Below are 20,618 nucleotides of genomic sequence, written 5' to 3'. Positions count from 1 at the left end.
ACAAGAAGAAAAACGGCAAAAAAGGTAACTATTCCAAACCTGTATATATTATCAATGCTAGATAAATGCTGTTTTAATAAAATATCTTGGCAATTTATATTTAACGTGAAACGATGTTTACTTACTTTTATTTTCATGAAATAGATTTATACAATAGATGAATCTGTTTCTGCATTATAATCTGGTGAGTCCATGATTAAGATTTTGTGAAAAAAAAAAAAAAAAAAATTTGAGCACCATAAAAATCCGCAGCAAATACTTCAACAATGTGACGTAGATAAATGACCTCCTCATTATTTGTTTGTTTTTCATCGTTCAAACGCCTTCAAAGCTGCATACAGCGCATGTTTTTACTTAAAATTTTAAGACAAACCCTTCATATGACATATCATGCAAAACTTCAAAAGAGAGAGTAATTCCCTCCTTAAAACCTAATCCAACCATATCTACTCCATTCATCAGTGCATAAGTTTAATACATTTAATTTAATCAATGCTAATAAAAAATAAAAAAAAAAATGGTGCAAATCAATGGTGGAGAAAAAATGTTGTCCGTACAATTACCCAAAAAAAAGTCTTCTCTCTTAATGAGTCATCTCTTTCCACAATGCTTACTTTAGTTGAAGACGAGGCGAAAATAGAAAAATGCCTCAAAAAATATCTTCAAGGAACAAAAGTTCTTGATTGGAAATACGAAAATGCTATTAGGGAAATACTTGACCTCGGATTTCAGCCTTATGAAGTTGAAACAGATTTGAAAAAGCTTGGTGGAATGTACAGATCTCTTATACAACATATGAAAGATGAGCATTGGGAAACATATTCCAAAGATGAGAACCAAAAAATCACAAATACTATTGAACATATGGAGTTCCTCAGTACAGCTGCCCCGATAAAAAAACTTTTAAAAGAAAAGAAATACCAAATTGGATACAAACAAAGTCTTGAAAACGTAGTCCTTGATGCTAGAGAAGAAGAAGAATATAAGAAAGAGAAAAAGGCTGAAGAAAAGAAATTCGATAAACTATCCCCCACAAAGAAGTTTGCTCACCTTGCCAAATACTATGGTGAAAATGGAGTTCTTGACTTAAATACAGCTAATATTCCCAAAAGATTTTCAAAACAGTTGCGTAATATGAAATCAGAGTGCAATATAGTTCTACAACCTTTGGTCACGCTTGAAGAACGAGAAATGTTAATAGATATTTCAAGATGCCAAAACACAGCTGATGTCGAAAAACTTTTAACTACATGGTACAGCAAATACGACTTTATGTCAAACTGCAGATTTATTAGATTCGCTCTGGCTGCCGGCTTAGAAATTTGGAATTCAAAGGCTTTAACAAAAAAAGGACACGGGGAGGATTGGTTCAGGATGCATCTATATTCAAATGTATGGGACAAAGCATTTTTTGACGATGACGAGTTTGAAACAAAACGTTCAGAATGTCTCAGTCAAGTGATGAAAGTTTTAAAAGAAATCGATGGAGATACCAGACTACAAAGGCTTGATTTTATATTACGTGATCTCAATACGGATAATGATGTAATGACGGCGGAAGAAAAGCCAACCTTGAAAGGAGTGAAAGCTGATATCAAAAAGGGAGAACAGTTGAAAAAAAAACACTCTATATCTTTGGTCCAAACAGGTTAAAAGTGATGTACTTATGGAAGAACTAGAAGCTATATCCTGTCAGTGGCAAGGAACCAATTTGACTATCTACGGTTCTCGTTTACTATCTTCTGATCTAATTTTAACCTATAAGAAAGGTACTTTTCATATACCAGTGTCTGTAAGACATCTCCCTGAGTTCTCTAAACTGTTAATGGCTGTTATTTCATTGAAGCGCATAGTAAAGCTCAACTATACTAAATTTACTTTAATTTTGAAAGAAAAATACAAGAATGAAATCGAAAACTTAGTTTTTGATGAAGAGTTTTTGAATGAAGTAAGTTTTATAAGCAACAGCACAGATAGCAACAATGGGGAAGCCGAGACTGATGAAGATGAAAAAAATAATGATGACTTTGTCGAAACAACTTTGGCAAAAATAAAAAATTTGAAGATGGACGAAAAAGGTCTGAAGAAATTTTCCAATTGGGAAGATTTACTATTGCATGATCGTACAAAGCGCCGAAGAATATAGCTATTTGTTGTAAATAAAGGGAATACACTTATGTTATACAGAATGATAATTATGTTAGTAATTTAATATTAGTGCAAGCAGCTTATTCCTATTGGAATTAATATACACGAATTGGTTAATAAAATAATAATACAAGAGAATCATTTATAGAGCATTATCATACAATAGCTAATAAGCATTCATCTATTCATTATACCGGTAATTCACTATGGTTACAACAGGTAGTAAATAGCCAATCTGATTTTAGATACAAAAAATAAGCTATGTGAATGAGATCAAGAAGTACAAATAACCCGAAATCAATTATACTCTGTTCTTATGAAGACAAGCTTGACTAATCAAACAGCTGCCGAAGTGGAAGAAGAAAATGAGGTGGTAAAAGGCTCTTTCGTGCCACGCTCTATTTTCAGACAACATAAAAAAAAAATTCGGCTCCTATTTCTTTAGATCTTTGAGCGCTGCTAACTCATTTTTTCTATTCGCCTTGAGAGGGAAACAGCAGCGAAGAAAACCAGTTGAAAGTTGAAGGGCGGGTGACTACTTCATCTTCTCCTTCCACTTCGGCAACTGTTTGATCGGAAGTCATACTTATCCCAATCATTGTTGCTTCCGTTCCAGGTTCCGATGAGGTGGTAGTGTTTTCCGTAGTAGAAAAAATGGTGTTGCTGATTGCTTGGCTTTCTTGAAATTTGTTGAAAGGTTTATAATAGCATTCTCGAAGGTGTCTGAGTTGCTTGATCAATTCACATGTCCCTTTACTTGTTCAATCTTATGACCATGTATTACTGCCCACGTACTTGCTGCTGCTCTCAGTGAATGTGGTTTGTATATCTTAGTGTCAATGCCAGCTTCTTGCATTTTTTGTTGTAACCATGATGCGGCGGTTGCTGCTTTGATGGAATGTGCTTGTTCGTCCTTTTCAATCTCTGTCAGAAATAATGTGTGGTCGTCTGGCAAACCATGATGTAGGCTTGCTGTACGATCTATAAATTCTGCTAAGGTTCTCACAAGACAATCTCTTCTTTTGCTTGCTCTGCTGTTCCAATCTAGATTATCTTCCATTGGCTTTCTTTTGGTTCTCTTGATGTTAAGGATGCCCCAAGTAGTTGTCCGTCTTCCGACCAGGGAAAAGCTACATCTCTATATTGTAGCCTGCCGAGGTCCGAGCGAGGTCGCATCATAGACGCGATGCCGATCCAGACAACTGTTTCTTTTGTAATTTCGTAAGATCCAAGCGTACATTTGGCCCCATCCACGAACGTAGGTAATTAGTTGCTGTATGTCCCAAATCTCTCATTTTATCACGGTTGGAATCTTCACTTCTGATTTTCGTTTGGCTTGAAAAAATGAGACGATCAGCGGGTTTTCTGCAATATGGCGCTTGTCTTCGTGGATAATATTGAAAATCGAGGCTATTAATGATCGATAGACATTTAAGGTCAGTGCGGACAGATGTGCATGTACATGCAGGAGGCGATACACTGATTTTGGATCGTAAGCTAGTGGATCTATTCCATGCTTATTGCACTAATTCGATCAAACTCTCCATCCATGACCGTATGCTTTGTGTGTCTTTGCCCTTGTCGACTGCGTCAAAAAATCTACATCTTCAATCGTTAATCCTTCTGCCATCCTCTTCTGGAAGATAACATCCATGCGACTAAGGACCATTAGGATGATTGAGCCTCGTTGGTATTGGTGCCCTCAGTTGTCTCATCCTCATTAGTAGGCTCCACCAATACTGGGTTGGCCACAACGGCGTAATTAATACTGCTTCCTTGACTTTGTCTTCTTTTATCTTTCTCAGAATCTTGGGGATCAATCTCCATGGTGGGTTTAAGTACAGTCCCTTCTTTGGCCGCTTTTGATGAAATGCGTCGATTACTTGTGCACTGGGGTCTGGAAGCTGGCTCCAGTACACAGGTAGCTTCTTGTTCTGCCTCGCTGCAAACGCATCTATCTTGAACTTGCTGAATCCCCATTGCTTTCTTATATGGTTGAACCATTTCCATGGTAACGCCCACTCGTACAGAGGTACTTTCTTTCTGCTGAGGCGATCTGCCACTGTGTTCTGGATTCCAGGAATATGGTGACAGGCCAGTCTCACGTTGTAGCTGTTGCATATTGCTTGAATTTAAATCATTAGTTCTTGAAGAAGCTCTGACGATGTTCCCTCTGTCTTGTTCACATACTTCAATGCTGTCATATTGTCCGAGTATATCTGCAGGATCGAATCCTTGTACTGTAGAAGATGAACCTGTAGTGCAAATAGGATGGTTTTTAACTCGCGAACATTTATGCCGTCTTCTTTTTCTTCTGCGAACCAAAACCCTGCTGTTTGGGCTGAAGCTGAACTTACTCCCCAACCGGAGTCGGAAGCGTCGACATAGATGGTTAGATCTGGTGTTAGTGGTTTGTGTCGAATTGGAAGACCATTCTTCAATGGAGCCTCTTTTAACCACCATTCCAGCTCTTGCCGACTTCTCTGGCTTATCGGACATGGTGCATTCCAATTGTTGTTGCGTAACCTGAGTGCTCTTGCTAGGTCCCTCTGTAGAAATTTCACATGAAGAAGTGCTTCCCCAATCGTCGGTATCATGGCAGTTATCTTCCCAATAAGGCTCGCTACCCATCGACATGATTTCTGTTCTTTGCTGTTCAGCAGTTGTCGAATCCCGATATTTAATTTTTGAATTTTTACATGTGGAACTTGTATGGTCATGTCTTTAGAATTGAACAGGAAGCCAAGGAACGACTGTGCTCGTTGAGGTACCAAGATGCTCTTCTCTCTGTTGATCAGAAAACCCAATTGTTCTAAATGAGCTATCATCTTGGATATGTGTTCTTGCATTTCTTTCTTCGTCTTCGCTAGCATACATATGTCGTCGAGATAAAAGACAAATCTGATTCCGGTCTTGCGTAATGGTTCCAAGACGTACTCCATGATCTTGGAGAAAACCCGAGGCGCCACATTGAGACCAAATGCTAGACCCTTGTATCGGTATATCACACCTTGATGTAAAAAGGTCAAAAAATCGCTGGAGTTCTGGTGTATTGGCACTACTACATATGCATCTTTTAAATCTATCTTGCTCATGTAATCTTTCTTGTCTAACAACTCTCATAATGCTGATACACCCTCCATTTTGAAGTGATTGCATTGAATGTACTTGTTCAAGCTCGTGCAATCCAATATTGGCCTGCGTTTGTTTGGTCCTTTCACGGTAAAGAATTTTGATAGGTAGCTCTTGCTCTGAGACGAGGAACGTTCGATTATACCTGAATTCAAAAATTTCTTCACTGCTTCGTCCACTGCTACTTGCTTCTCTTCCGTGAACTTCATCGGAGTATATTTCCATATTCGAGGTTTGTGGTTCCACTGAAGTTGATATCCTTATGTTACTACTGACACAGGCCATGAATGAAGTATTGTCCGTTTCCATTGCTCTGAGAAACGCTGGAGGAGGCCTCCTGGTAATATACCATCGTTTGGCATGGTGTAATGCGCCGCTGTTGTGAGGAAAGACGTTGGCGTTGATGGCGGTATTATTGGGGTTGGTTGGAGCTTTGTGCTTCCGTGTGTATTTGGCTCTTGCCGCGTCCAAAAAAAGACCTGTGAAAGGTTCCACGGCCCCTGGCAACAATGATTGGGATAAATATGACTTCCAGTCATTTTTTTTGTAACGGCCAATTTCATTTTTCTGTGATCGCCAATTGCTTTTTTTGTAAGCGCCAATATCCACTAGCCTAACTGTATTACTGGATAAATTTAATAATTCAATTTCCAGTGCGCCATAGTGCCTGTTCCTCCACTATTTCATGTGCAAAGCTTCAACAAGACTTCACAGGTCTGCAAGCCACTGTCAGCCTAACTAGCTTCACCAGATAACGCACGAAAATGTTCTTACGATTAGAGAAAGTTGAAGCTTTCAAGTAAGCGTTTATATCCAATGAGAGTACCAACAAACAACCTAGCATTTCACAGTGAAGCACAATTTTTTGAAGTTCCAAACCATCCAAACGCTTCCCCTCCAACTCCAAGGTCATTGACCTTGGTAGTTTTATTATGGAAGCTTATTTCTATATAAACACCTTTGGTATTCTTTAATTAATGAAAAAACCATTCAATAAATCCTCAAGTTTCTTGAATCAAAACTCCCTTTTTACTTTTCCTTTTCTTAAAAACTTTCTTTTATTTTTTTTACTTTTCTTATTTTGATCTAGCATCTAACTTGAATCAAACTTTAACTTTTAAATCTTTTTATATCTGAGCATCCTTTCAGGCCAATCAAAACTTACCTTACACGAAATTCCTTTTATATCTTTATTGGTAAAACTCTTAAACCCAAAAACATACAAATTACAACAGTGACGACAATTGTCCAGCTCTTTTGGACCATGTACTTAGTTATTTGTATTGGAAAGTCGCCTTGGATGATACAAATGATGCCAGATGTATGCTGTTAAGTGTATTCTGCGACACGGCTGATCATGATGAATACGGATCAAACCATAACTCGCTGCCAAAAGCGTCATCCTTACTACTATTACAAATTGTAGCTGCCCAACTTGACTCATGAAGTTACTTGACCAAATAGGCCATGGCACTATTCCTCACTGCTTATGCATCTGCAAATTATAAAAATGACACTGAAGGTTGAAATTTACTCAAAAATAGTGTTACTGAGATTCCCGTTAGTCGCCCAATGCCAATGTCTCAATGTACTACCAAGATATATTTAAGCAAGGCAGTAGGCCACGTTGAAAATTATCTGAATAAAGCAAATCAAACAGTTGCCAAAATGGAAGGAAAGGATGAGGTGGCCATCCGCCCTTCAACTTTCAACTGGCTTTCTTCAATACTGTTTTCCTCCAGAGATAGATGAAAAAATGAGTTAGCAGCGCTCAAAGATCTGAAGAAATAGGAACTGAAAAAACCTTTTATTATATATTATCTGAAAATAAAGCGTGGCACGAAAGAGCCTTTACCACCCCATCTCCCACTTCGGCAGCTGCTTGAATTTCAAATGCAAATCGCTGTTGGCGTTAGATAAATATTTGGCGATATTTCTTTTGAATTGCTGGGGTCGCTGGGACCACAAGCGATGGTTGAAAAAAAGTCTTTTTCTTCCTTGGCGATCGCTCCTGTCAAAATTGTATTCCGTAATTTTAAAGGGAAACACTACATGCACCAGAAGTTAGCCCAATTCTACGGGCACTATATCTGCCCATTACCTATGATGCCTTCCAACAAAACCTTTGAGTGTGTGGCGCCGCGCTGAGCATGGCTTTATAAAGCTACCGACTTGTTTTGTTTCTCTTCAAGAAGAAATAAAAAGAAATGCTGTTATTTATTTATTCTAATTTTATATTGTCAGTTGATCAAAAATGACCACTTTTGATAAATTCGTCCTTACATTATTTAGCCTATTTTCTAGTGTATTTTCTGGTTCACCGATTTTAAATATACAAATTTTTGAGTGTGGATACGAACGAAGGCAATTGGTGTAAATATTCTGGTATGGACAGGTTGCTGATATGTTTGGCTATAAAGACACTGTTGATTTTCTTTACAGCAAACATGTAACCACGCAAGCCTATGAGCTCTTTAAATAGTCAACAGCCCTATTATTTAGATATATGTACAAAAAACAGTAGAGGATCAATTTACTAGCCCATGCCAAGTGTATAAATGTCTTTAGAGTCATTTTCAAAAAGGGGCAGTTCAAGAAGTTTGCTGAGAATGGCTTTGTTCATTCTGATATTTTCTGCTTGCTGAATCAGGCATTGCTCCTGAGTAACTTTTTTTCGCTTCAACAAACCTTTTGACTGCGCAGAGTCAAGTTAAGATTATTCAGGGAATAGTCATTTCTTCATGTTTCTTGATGTAAAAAGAGACTTTTATAAGAAAAAAAGATAAAATGTGGTTTTTGCTGTATTTCAATTTTTTATGTTGTCAGTTTGATCAAGAGCCAAGAGTAATTATGATAAATTCGTATTTTACATCAATGATATCCCGCTGGACGGCCTTAGGTTAGGTAGACACTATGGTAGTGTGAATTTATATAGTGTCCCAAGGAAGCGCCCGTAGCATTAGCCATCTCAAGAAAGTTTGAATGCACCAAGTGTTTCCCTGTACAAAAATATCTTCAAAGATTCTAATTACACAAAGATTATCAAATACAATGTAGAATTCGGCAACTTTAAAAAAAAAGAATGCTACGATTGGCTTATGTCCTTACACTGTAAGCTCACATACCAAAATGAAAGCTTAATGGTTAAAAAAAGTAAATAAATACAAGCTCGACTATTCTCCCCTCTTTAATACTGTTGTACTTTTACCGCTTTAAATGATAAACACTATAACTTAAACGTGTTATTCCGCGCCCGGGAAAAAACATGGATGAGAAAAAAAATCTCCACTATTTTCTCCTTTTCCCCGTTACGCATGAATTTAATTAGTTTGACTTTTTTGAATATAAAAAGACTCTTTCCCCCCTTACTCTTATTTCTTTACTTTTCATCTTTAAAAAATGGTTCAGGCTTTGAATGACTGTGTTATCACTCGCTATGAAGTCCGTGATATCCGTTTCCCAACGTCAAAGTTTTTGGATGGTTCTGATGCTATGAACAAAGACCCTGACTATTCTGCTGCCTATGTTATCTTTTATACTGACTCAAGGCTCGAAGGACACGGCATGACCTTTACTTGTGGACGTGGAAATGATGTAGTCTGTGCTGCTATTGAACAACTTGCCTTGAAATTCGTCAATCGAAAACTGAGTGACCTCGTCTCTGACATGCGTGCTACTCATCGTATCTGTACAGGTGACTCGCAACTTCGATGGATTGGTCCTGAGAAAGGTGTTATCCATTTGGCCACTGGTGCTGTCATCAATGCTATCTGGGATCTCTGGGGGAAGGCTGTAAACAAGCCAGTGTGGAAGTTGGTGGTTGACATGACTCCCGAAGAATTTGTACAGTGCATTGATTTCCGTTACATCACAGATGTTATTACTCCTGAAGAAGCCATCAAGATGCTACGCGAACTTGAGCCCACCAAGGCTCAACGGGAGGCCGAAATGCGTGAACATGGATATCCAAGCTATACAACATCTGCTGGTTGGTTAGGTAAGTCTTAGGATGGAACTCTCTAGCAAGAAGATTGACCTATTGTATATAGGATATAGTGACGAAAAAGTTCGAAGACTTATTCGTGAAGCCAAGGCACAGGGATTCACACACTTTAAGCAAAAGGTCGGAGGAGATAAGGAAGCAGATATCAGACGTGCCGCTATTATTCGTGAAGAAATTGGTGATGATGGCGTATTGATGATGGACGCAAATCAGGTCTGGGATGTCCAAGAAGCCATTGACTGGATGCAAGATCTTTTACAGTTCAGGCCTCTCTTTATTGAAGAACCCACCTCACCCGATGATGTCCTTGGTCATGCCGCGATTCGTAAAGCGCTTCATCCTCGTACTGCGGTGGCTACTGGTGAGCACATCCAGAACCGTATTATCTTTAAACAGTTATTCCAAGCCCAAGCTATTGACTATTGCCAAATTGACTCATGTCGTGTTGCTGGTGTAAATGAAATCCTTGCTATCTTGCTCATGGCCAAGAAGTTCAATATTCCTGTATGTCCTCATGCTGGTGGTGTGGGTCTTTGTGAATATGTTCAGCATTTATCCTTTATAGACTACATATGTGTCACTGGTACTACTAACAACCGTGTGCTCGAATACGTTGATCATTTGCATGAGCACTTTATTCATCCTGTTGTTATGAAGAATAGCAAATACACAACACCTCTTGCACCTGGATACTCTATCGAAATGAAGCGTCAGTCTATTGAAGATTATACATTTCCTAATGGCAAGATACATAAGAAGCAGTAATGAAATTTGTGTTTAGAGAGAAAAAATTGTATAAATAAACGTGTTGTATTATTACAAGAATAAATAGGGACATTAAGATTTGTTTCAAGCGAAGCTTTGTAGTTTTTTCTTTTTCCATGTCTCTGTAAATAAAAGAGTATCTGAGGTGTGTTGATTATCTGGTAAGAGCAATAATCACTGCTTGTTAAAGCAGATGTCAAGTGCTTGAAAGAAGATCTCGTGTGCTTCTATTGTTTATTACAATGAACAAGTTCTTTAGGCAAAGCAGCAGACCTTTATATATTTTCTGCATCTGTAAATGTTTTATTATATTTAGAAGACAAAAGAAACGAAATGTCGTCAGAAACGCTGCCTTCAGTCTTTTGTTCATTTGATCCTTAAGCGTAATTCACTATAGTTTATTTAATGCTTATAAGCTCTTTCCTAAAGCATTTATACGCAATTCAATTTGCTCTTTTATTGCCTCGTTTATGTCTATAAGCCCACTCTTTTTAAAGGTAACTCCTTCAGCCTTCCATGATGTACTATACAAGCTTGTTGTTAGCATCCAATTATGACAAACGATATCGTACGCTTCACACATGTTCTTTGGTACACTAGCCATGTACTGTATAACATGCATAATAGAAGTATGAAGTGACTCAAACAAGAATAGATCTGAAGGAATATGATTCATCAATAAACCCGCAGCTTGATGATGCATCTTAATGAATGACAGCATGGCCTTGCTATATATACTCTATAAATAAAGTGTATTTTACTATCCAGTCTTACCAGTGCTCTATTTCCTGCTTCAGATAAACATTCAAAAGGATTTCATTATGCTCAATTATTTGTTCCAAGGAAAGAACCAATTCTTGATAAAAAGGCATGATTAAACATTTTGTGGTACATTTTCGGCTTTTATCCGATTTTTGTTTGCAGACGTAACACGCATCACATGATAAACCGCATTTTCTCTCTTTTTTTATCTCTTTCTTTTTCATTTTTTTCATAAACATAGACCATGCCCCAACGTACACCAAGGAACGCAGTGTATACGCCTTTGCACGAAGACGAAGAAGACGAAAATACTATTCTTTTACTAGTTCATCACCCAAACTCAGTCTTGGTAGCTAATCACCATGGCGAATGTCATGTTGTTCCTCACTTATCGCAAAACTTACAGCCTACACCTCACTCACCCACCAAAAGTTCCTTCTCGGAAGCCACGCGCCGATTTTTTCAATCCAAGCTACCGATTGTCCTTCGAAAAGATATGGCAATAACCGCTGCGTCCTTTGCGTCTTTACCTCCTGTGATTATCGCTGACCTTCAAAATGGAAATATGCCCACGACAACCAATGTCAACGAGCTTGGTTGGGTCATCGTACGCCGAAAACGGTATAGAGGCAAAAATGGTGTAGGAGAAACAAGACATCATCACCAAACCAAATCACCTACACCTTCGCTCTTTGACATTGTAGATGAAGAGATAGACCCTTCTGATCAAGTGACTTGCTCTATATTTGTAAAATGGGAAAAGACAGAAGGAACAGACACCATGACCATGTCTCCTTTATTAAACGAACTAACAAAGCAAAACAAAAAGGATGATAGGGTAACCATGACGCTTTTTTTTTTTTTTTATTTATCACTCATCCTCTCTAATTAGCACTTTAAAGATCCTATACCTGTCACATCGGAAAAGTTCCTGGAAATTGTACAGTCTGTACGTATAGCCATTGAGAATAATATGCAACCTACACGCATCAGTCAAGGCTCCAGTGGATCCTATTTTTGCAGAAACATGGATGGCAAGATCGTGGGTGTATTTAAGCCTAAAAATGAAGAGCCCTATGGTCGGCTTAACCCCAAGTGGACAAAATGGATCCATCGACATCTCTTTCCGTGCTTTTTTGGAAGGTCATGTTTGATTCCCAACCTGGGTTACATCTCAGAGGCGGCGGCTTCTCTTATGGACCGGAAATTAGGAACCAATATCGTACCTTACACGGATGTGATTCATCTGTCCTCGTCATCGTTTCATTATGATTATTTAGATAGAAGAGCCAACAGGAGGCCGCCCAAGATTGGCAGCTTTCAATGCTTTTTGACGAATTACAAGGATGCCACGGTGTTTTTTAAAAGTCATCCTTTTGGTGTTGAAAAAGCTATTAGTAGCCGAGGTAGCACAAGTAGTCTGATCGGAGGAAGAGCTGTCTGGGGCGGGTGTTTGGGGGCCACAGATGAAGTACAGGATGATGATGAGGCTGATGATGAAGGAGAACATAGCGATAGTACACGTAAGAATAGTAAACAAGACGACGGACAATTCAGATGGTCGATGCAGTTACAAAATCAGTTTAGACGTGAATTCGAACAACTTGTCATTTTGGATTATCTCATAAGGAATACAGATAGAGGGCTGGATAACTGGATGATCAAATACTGTCCTGGAAAAAAGAAGAAAAAGGGTAGTAAACACAGTAGTTATAGCAGTCTGCATGAAAATGAGGATGGCGATGAACAAGGTCATATTCATGTTGCAGCCATTGATAATGGACTTGCATTTCCTTATAAGCACCCAGATCAATGGCGTTCATACCCCTATGGATGGATAGCTATGCCTGACTCGCTTGTGAATAGACCATTTTCAGAAGCCACACGAAATCAATTTTTGCCTATTTTGTCAGACCCGCTTTGGTGGAGAGAAACAGTCAGAGAGATGAGGAGCTTATTTGAATTGGATGACGACTTTGATGAAAAGATGTTTCAAAAACAAGTAGCCGTATTAAAGGGACAGGGATTTAACATTGTCAGAGCGTTAAAAGATCCATCATCAGGTCCAATTGATTTAGTAGCAATGGAGAGAATAGTTATCAATCAAGAAGAAATAGTCATTGAATTCAATGAGAAGATATTACAAAGCAGATGTGAATTTGGAAAGAATAAAAGGTCAAACTCATTAGATGCGATATCCAATAGACTTGATACCCGAACAACGCCAATAGAACGAGATCAAACATGGAAACAGAAAGTCAAAAGTAGATTATCAATCGACATTGGACGTTCAGGCAGCTTCTTTAACAAAAAGAGGAAAAGCCATGATAGGGCATTTGATAGTGATGGTGATTTTTCAGAAGATGAAGAAGAAGTCGTGTTAAAGAAAGTAACGGTTATTATGGAGACGATTGAACTTGTAAAAAGCAGAACTTATTTTACTTGCTGGTAAAACAGCGATTAACGTTCAAATACAATGGACTTTTCAAGCTCTTTTCTATGTCTCCATTCAATCAACAATTCATATTTTCTCTTTTTGGTCGATTCAACATATTGAAGCACCTCAAGCAACCTGTCTCTTGCCTTTTTCATGTTTGGCTACTCATAAAGCACTATTATTATCTATAATTATACGCCTTCTTTATATATATACCTGAAATATATGTACACCATACATCGTTGTTACTATTAATTCATCTAATCCATCCCTATTCAAGTCAAGATGGACTATTCGGTATATTGGATATGCAAATTGTCTTTTCCATAAGATGGTATAGAATTGTGTGCCAGTCACTTTTAAAAAAGGATGAGCATGTCTATAGTGTACGATGTACAAACATACCTTGTTTGTAAATGATAACTTGCCTACCATATGTGCCAATCAATATTTCCTTTTCTCCATCCCAATCCACATCCATTACATGAGAACATAACACACTGTCAAAGTTCCCTGATAACGGAAGAGGTTTACTCACTGATAGCCCGTTTGTCTTGATTGATCTGTAAACAATAGCTTGTTCAATTGCACAAGTGACAACCAAGTGGAGTTCATCCGCCTGACTGTGTGATCTAGGTTGGAATATTAAGGTTGATGTGATAGGACTAAATATTTTGATCGCATTCGTTTTTATTTCCTTCCCGTCTAATAAAATATCCTTGCTGTTAATACTTGATGATACAATTATTGTTCATACCTTTATCATAAAATCCCAAGAGTATTTCACCGTTTTGACCGCCTGCACATATAACCCTTTCACCTGTAGGTTGATCAAAAATGTGCATAAAAAGAATGCTAATTGTCAAGATATGAGTAAAAAAGGGATCATAACAAGTTTTTATAAACCTACTTAATCTTGTGGTCTGATACCCTTCCCAGCATTGGAAAGAAGAAAGACGACGTTAGCTCGATGAATTCATCTGATTGAGTACTCTTTAAGACGGTTGAATTATTCTCTCTTTTAACCTCATGACCTATTGCTCTTACCTGAGTATATAAATGAATGATTCCGTCGACGCAAGACAAAAGAAATGCTACTTGACTTCTTCCTTCATGATTTATTCTATTCACATGTACTTTAGCTCAAAAACACAACAATGTATCTCCTTCTCTTCTTACTGTACATGGCTTATCTGCATAGGTGCAGCAGATAATGGTATGACTTGACTTGACTTACTGATGTTAAAGAGAGCCTGCTCCAAAAATGGGTTCTTCAAACTTGATGTATGTTTGTATAAACGTATGTTGTATAATAATCCTGTTTCTTCATTTTCCACATCCACTTTCTATGAAGCAATCTCTGTAAGCAAACAAATACACACTTGTTCATCGATACATGCTTCTGTAATAGCTAGTGCAAGCAGTGTTTTTATTTCATCACCCGTCTTTTCTTCCACAGAGTCAATAGCAATTACTTCAGTTCGTCCTTTTTTAAAATAAGGTTTATAAATATCATACTCTAGTTATATTCTGTAATGCATTCTACCTGCTTCTAAGCCTAAAGATATATTAAGACAATTCCAATATCCATCACGAGAAATAAACGCTGTTATTTCTGAAGACGAAGCAGCTATAAAGTGACGGATAGGTTTTGACAAAACTAGGCTTTGATATTAAAAAGAGAGAGCTGCAATAGGGTTATGATCTACGTACATTGAGCATATTCGGTAGATGGTGGTTCAGGTAATTTATCAAGTCGAGTCGAAGGGAATTCTTCTGATCTGTCAACATATGTCAGCAGTTGTGAATCAAGTGCTACTAGTCCATAGATGTTGCTAACCAAAATATAAGTTCATATTCATTTTTGAGTGATCCTTATTACGTTCTTTCATATCCATATCGTGCATAATGTATTTCATCAAATAAGAGATTGTCATCAGCAGTAGTTAGATCGTTGAATGACATTTAACAAAGAAACAAACATGAACTGCTGCAAGTTCATTTTTGGACTTGGCGCACTTTAAAAATATGCTTTACAGCTTTATTTTTTCAAGCTTGACACATTTAACTTTCTTTCATAAAATATCCAACACAGCTATTTTTTAGTCAAGAAACTATATTAAAGAAAAGAAAAAAAGGATTTCTTATGCTTTTAACCAATATCTTGATAAAGATTTGTTTTCTTTCTTTTCTCTTTTGTAAATTTGGAACGGATAAACATATTTTCCTTCAAATAAAAAGAATTAACTCTTTCCATTTTTATTTTCTATTTTCTATCTTTTTCCCTTCTTTCTTTTTCTTGTCATATATGCTACCTTCGTATTTATGGATAACATGATGGTCAAGGGTAACACTGAAGATGGATTTTATAACAGGTCAAAGCCATCACGGCATATATCTCTATTACACAAGTCAAAGCCAACAGAGCTTCAGTTGTGGTTGAATAGTAGACAATCTAGAAGCATATCTGTTCCTGACTTAAATAAACTCAAGAAAGAGTGGACTGCATATCAAGAAGCACATAGTAATTCACACGATACGAATACACTGCAGGCAAGTTATGATCAAATCATGTTTGGTTTTGTATAATCTAAATAAAGAAATTATGCATCCAAAGGTTGACCTGTTAAATATAAGATCTTATATAAAAGTCAAAAGACCACAAATGAGAGTAAGGATGGGTGCTGATCAATATTTTTCCAATTATGCGGATACCCCAACAGGCGAATGGAACGAAGGGTTCATATTCAGAGTATCATATCATGCCCAGTTATTCAATACTATCGAGGTACGTTACATAGATATATATATATATATATACATGCATACGCTAATGGTAAAAAAGTTTGATTTGTATGATAAACCACATAGAGTATGGCCATCTGCTATGAAACACGTAGGTAAAGCAAAGTTGAAACTATCGAGTCTCTCTGGAAGAGAAAAGATATTCGTAACGTAAATAACCCCCTTTGCTGTTTTTTATACAACATGATCTAATTTTACTTTATTCAAGCTTTTTACCTATTTACGAATATCGTTCGCATCGTTTGCTACCAGCAGATTATAAGCCAGTCTTGTCCAGTATCATTGATAAAACTACTATTTCCAAAAATGTTGGAGATCTTCATCTAATAGGATCTGTACAAGTTAGAATCAGATATCAATTTCAACATCCTGTAGACTCACCAAGATCCTTGCCAAGTTTATCAGAAAAGGGAGATACAGCTTCCTCGCAACTTTCTATAGCCAGTAATAGCAGTGACATATCCTTTCACTCAGAAAATCAAGCGCAAGAAAGAAGGACATCATATGGTCGAGGCGACTTGGTACGAAACCAGAATGACGTGAGTGAGATATTCCACAAAAGATTAACTCGCATCATGTCTACTCGTATACCATCCGAGCAAGATACTGTAAATGACATCCATGGCGAAACTGTATACAATACATATCCTCGTCATGAATCGTCGCAACTTCCGTCTCGATCGTCATCTCAAGAACATATGAATCAAAGACATACTCAGGAACATCATCATCACATTTACTGGCTTTTTAAGTCATTGAACGATTTCCCAAAGTCAACTAGAGGCAGACGTTATGGATTCTCGCAAACAGATTCTGATGACCATATTCATTTTAATCCAGACAATATGGACAGTGCATCTCATAAAGAACACCACAAAGCCAGCCATAAGGCGCGTAAAAAGGCAGAACATATTATTCATAGCGTCAATTTTGGTGATAGAAACTTTGCTTCACAGTGGATGCAAGACTCATTTGACGATGTTGCATTATCCCATCCTATGGTCGACAAACTGATTGGTATGGTGGTTAGTAAACAAACGAGAGCCATGGTCAGAGCAATCATCAAAACAGCAAATGCATTCGGACAAGGATTTCGAGCCACTGGACTTCAGATGCTGAAGGCAGCGTTAATCATTCAAAAGTTTTACGAGCTGCAACCGATGCCACCTTTTTCAAAGCCTATACAGAATATAGCCTTCATCGATGATGCTTGCCATTACTTTGATTTTGCATTGATTGCTTACGGATGGCGCGGACTATGTTACTTGGGCGCTTACGGTCAGTATGTGCGTGGATTCAAGGATCGTAGGTCCAATAGAATGGCAATTATTCGATATTTACAACTTAACCCAGAAGATCTTCTTGGCTATGAATATTCATTACGCAAAGGTGCCTCCTTTCAACCTAGTTATTATGTAGCTATCGATCGTTCGCGAAAGGCTATTGTGTTGAGTATTCGAGGAACATGGAGCCTCTATGATGCAATTACAGACCTCGTGTGTGAATATGTCCCCTGGAAAGGCGGGTTAGTTCATTCAGGCATGTTGGCGTCTGCTCAGTGGTTTTATACAGGCCTTATACCTCAAATATTTCGATATATTTACCATCATAATGAAGAATTAGAGCGATTCATCATTACTGGACACTCATTAGGAGGCGGCACTGCAAGTTTATTGATGATGATGGTTGCAAATCACGTAGATGAACTACGAAGTCTGACAAACAACCCTCTATTTGATGTTCATTGTTACAACTACGCCCCAGCAGCAGTTTGTTCGGCCGACCTGGGAAAAAAGTATGAGCAATTTATTGATAGTTTTGTTTGCCATGATGATATAGTAGGGCGGTTATCATATGGCTCAGCTATGAAGTTAAAGGAGCTGATATTAGACACGATAAGTACTTACACTACATTAGGTGGTTTTAGAAAGGCAAGTGTCAAGTTCCTTGCTTATTAGAACTTTATACTTAGAATTTTTATAGACATTGGCGCATGCAGAATCACGGAAAGTCTGCTTTGACATTATCTGCGAACGACTGAAGAAGCTGAACAATGTGTCAGAAACGATGTATCCATCTGTAGGTTATAAGTATTCTAACTATGCTTTATACATAGCTGATATAATTACTTTAGCTATATATACCTGGTAAAGTCATCCAGATCCTTCGTGCTAAAGAGAGTAAACTTGGTAAATTTCAAAATAAGGATGAAAATGAAGACATGTTCAAAATAAAAAGTCGGCGAAGCTCAGTAACTGTGGTGGAAAACGTTTCAAAGCATATTCCTGGCACAGCTAAAGTACATTATACTTTACATTACATAGCATCAGCTATAAGTGATGAAATGACATTGACAAAAACATGTATTGAAGATCATATGATATCTGCATATCAAAATGCTTTTGCATCTATCAAAGACCATTATTTGAAAGATGATTAGAAGCTACCTTTTTTTAAAAAACAAATAAGCACAATAAAATGACTGTATTATTGTGAATATGTATGGCCATAAGCTTCTTATGGGTTACTTGATTGATTTTTCTTTATCCATTCCTGATTGTTAGTGATGATTACATGTCATTGAGCATAGCCATGTTTGCTTTTGTTTTAAGCATTTTTATTTGTAATACTAAGGGCCCTGCAAAAAGGATGTGATATTTCTTGTGCTTATGTGTATATAGAACAGTAGGTGTCAATAGCTAACAATTACTATTTTTATTATAAGTCTGAGAGAAGAACTAATAAATGAGGGTACGACCTGAATATATATGAGGGATGACGACTGTAAATGTCTGACGTCGTCTATTAGCTGAGAATGAATAAATAGAGAATTAAGAGATGTGTGATCTATGTAAACACGACATCACCCCCTTCCAGTTGATATCAACGTTGGAGAGACATTGAGAGTGTTTAAACAATGAAGAATTAATTTTTTGTAGTGCGCTTACGGCGTTTGAATGTATTATTTGTTGCTGCAACATTTGCTAGCGCATTATTGGCATTTGTTCTTCTTTTAGCGCTATTACGCCCCTGAATACTGGCCGTTTCTTGTCCTTGCCCTGTGGAAGGCTTGTTACTATTATGTCTAGTATTTCTCTTGTTTGTAATTCCAGATGTCTGATTGCGTGACATCACTTTTGAACTTGACTGCTCATTTGCAATTTCAAATAGTTTTCCAGGCTTGTAGTCTGAGGGTAATTTTTGTTTCTTTTTTCTTTCATCATTGCCTTTCTTGTTGACAACCTCATCTTTCTTATTCAGAGATTTACCCAGTTTGCGCCAGTAATTGTTTATGGATTCAGGATCAGTAAATGCATCAGAAGTTAGCCAACTATCATCGTCTTTGCTGTAATTCTTCCAGCGTACGAGATATTCTCTATTTCCAGGTTCACCTCTGTGATCGATAATTGCTTCGATTTCGTATAGTTCATCTCTTGGAATGATCTCATCCTGTGAAATAAGCTTCAACTCTTCTGGAGAATAATTTCGCGACATGAGAGTTTCATCAATATCACGAAGAATACAAGAACCACCTCGTGTTTGACGTATAACTCGGCATGGTCCTTTGAAAGCAGGTGAGAGACTATTTGTTTGCTCTCTGTCACGTACCATAACGTAACTCCCTTCAGGGAATGACAACTGACGGTTTTTGCTGTCAGCCTTTTCCTTTTGTCTGTCAGTATAGATATCGGTTTTATCCTGGATGGCGGGGAAGACAACTTGTGACATGTAGTCAATGCGTTTCAGTAATTCATCGTGCGGCATGTATTCTTTTTTTAGCTTATTTCCAGCGTCATCTCTATAGTCAATGTAGTCATTCATATTGCGAGCGAACATTAGAGAGAATGGGGTAGATTGCAGTCTTGTTGAGATCTTATTGTTAATCACCAACTGCACAGCTGGAATGAAATGATGCCAGTCACCAATAGCACCTTCCAATACTTTTGCCAATGTTTTCTTGGCAGTTTGGTCATAACGTTCAGCCGCACCATTAGCTGAGGGATGGTAAGGAGTGGTGTATCTCCTGTCAATACCCATTGCATTGAACATGTTCTCTAGAATCTCATTTTTGAATTCTGAGCTATTGTCACTACATACAAAGTGTCTAGGATAACCAAGTAAGGAAAATGTATCAACCATGGCACCTGCAACGGTTTTAGCCTTTTTGTCTACTAGAGGCTTCAGTACGCAGAACCTAGTGCAGATGTCGACTAGAATTAACACATATGTATACTTGTTACTACATGATTGGAAAGGTCCCATTAAATCAAATGCGTAGGCATCTCCAGGAACATATGCGTAGACAGGTCGATGAGGATTGTAATCCTTTCTAGCAATATTGTACTTTTGACAAGTATTGCACTTGCTTACATAGTCAACCGCATTGTCGTATTTGTTGTATTTGGATTTGGATAGGTTTAAACAAAGTAGAAAATACGATGAAACTGTGTTGTATCTTTATTCAGAATAAAATAAAAAGAAAAGAGATGATAGCACAATCTATAATTATATATTAAGAAGCTGAGGTATTTAAACTGAGTTGGCTATATTTGATTAAGGTGTAAC

The 20,618-nt window shown here is 37.6% G+C and overlaps 6 protein-coding genes across 6 annotated transcripts; 4 read left to right on the top strand and 2 right to left on the bottom strand.

Moving 5' to 3' along the window:
* The first annotated feature begins 1,633 nt into the window (after positions 1 to 1,633).
* Positions 1,634 to 2,227, top strand: RHIMIDRAFT_20730 (uncharacterized protein). The gene is made up of 2 exons (XM_023606980.1): positions 1,634 to 2,155; positions 2,205 to 2,227. The coding sequence occupies exon 1, from the start codon at positions 1,667 to 1,669 to the stop codon at positions 2,144 to 2,146; it is 480 nt and encodes a 159-aa protein (XP_023464868.1). The 5' UTR covers positions 1,634 to 1,666; the 3' UTR covers positions 2,147 to 2,155; positions 2,205 to 2,227.
* Positions 2,228 to 8,679: 6,452 nt separating this feature from the next.
* Positions 8,680 to 10,048, top strand: RHIMIDRAFT_238597 (enolase C-terminal domain-like protein; the record flags this gene model as incomplete). The annotated part of the gene is made up of 2 exons (XM_023608994.1): positions 8,680 to 9,277; positions 9,330 to 10,048. The coding sequence occupies 2 exons, from the start codon at positions 8,680 to 8,682 to the stop codon at positions 10,046 to 10,048; spliced, it is 1,317 nt and encodes a 438-aa protein (XP_023464867.1).
* A 998-nt stretch (positions 10,049 to 11,046) lies between these two features.
* Positions 11,047 to 13,357, top strand: RHIMIDRAFT_20671 (uncharacterized protein). Its single transcript, XM_023606926.1, has 2 exons — positions 11,047 to 11,648; positions 11,703 to 13,357. Exons 1-2 carry the CDS (start codon positions 11,055 to 11,057, stop codon positions 13,260 to 13,262), a joined length of 2,154 nt encoding a protein of 717 aa, XP_023464866.1. The 5' UTR covers positions 11,047 to 11,054; the 3' UTR covers positions 13,263 to 13,357.
* RHIMIDRAFT_20687 (uncharacterized protein) lies at positions 13,336 to 14,655 on the bottom strand. Its single transcript, XM_023606942.1, has 7 exons — positions 14,427 to 14,655; positions 14,295 to 14,370; positions 14,158 to 14,213; positions 14,005 to 14,102; positions 13,653 to 13,952; positions 13,464 to 13,603; positions 13,336 to 13,411 (listed from the first exon to the last, which is right to left on the bottom strand). The coding sequence occupies exons 1-7, from the start codon at positions 14,444 to 14,446 to the stop codon at positions 13,409 to 13,411; spliced, it is 693 nt and encodes a 230-aa protein (XP_023464865.1). The 5' UTR covers positions 14,447 to 14,655; the 3' UTR covers positions 13,336 to 13,408.
* Positions 14,656 to 15,924: 1,269 nt separating this feature from the next.
* RHIMIDRAFT_244385 (uncharacterized protein) lies at positions 15,925 to 18,492 on the top strand (the record flags this gene model as incomplete). The annotated part of the gene is made up of 5 exons (XM_023610065.1): positions 15,925 to 16,035; positions 16,093 to 16,202; positions 16,261 to 17,989; positions 18,036 to 18,131; positions 18,187 to 18,492. 5 exons carry the CDS (start codon positions 15,925 to 15,927, stop codon positions 18,490 to 18,492), a joined length of 2,352 nt encoding a protein of 783 aa, XP_023464864.1.
* A 1,512-nt stretch (positions 18,493 to 20,004) lies between these two features.
* Positions 20,005 to 20,495, bottom strand: RHIMIDRAFT_256908 (uncharacterized protein; the record flags this gene model as incomplete). The annotated part of the gene is made up of 3 exons (XM_023611242.1): positions 20,005 to 20,170; positions 20,229 to 20,247; positions 20,297 to 20,495. Coding segments are annotated over 2 exons (213 nt in total), but the record flags the coding sequence as incomplete, so codon positions are not given.
* Between the last annotated feature and the right edge of the window lie 123 nt (positions 20,496 to 20,618).

The sequence above is a fragment of the Rhizopus microsporus genome, assembly GCF_002708625.1.
Source record: "Rhizopus microsporus ATCC 52813 unplaced genomic scaffold scaffold_11, whole genome shotgun sequence".
Taxonomy (NCBI): domain Eukaryota; kingdom Fungi; phylum Mucoromycota; class Mucoromycetes; order Mucorales; family Rhizopodaceae; genus Rhizopus; species Rhizopus microsporus.
Note: the sequence above shows the minus strand (reverse complement) of the source record. Positions and strands in the feature narration are given on the sequence as shown.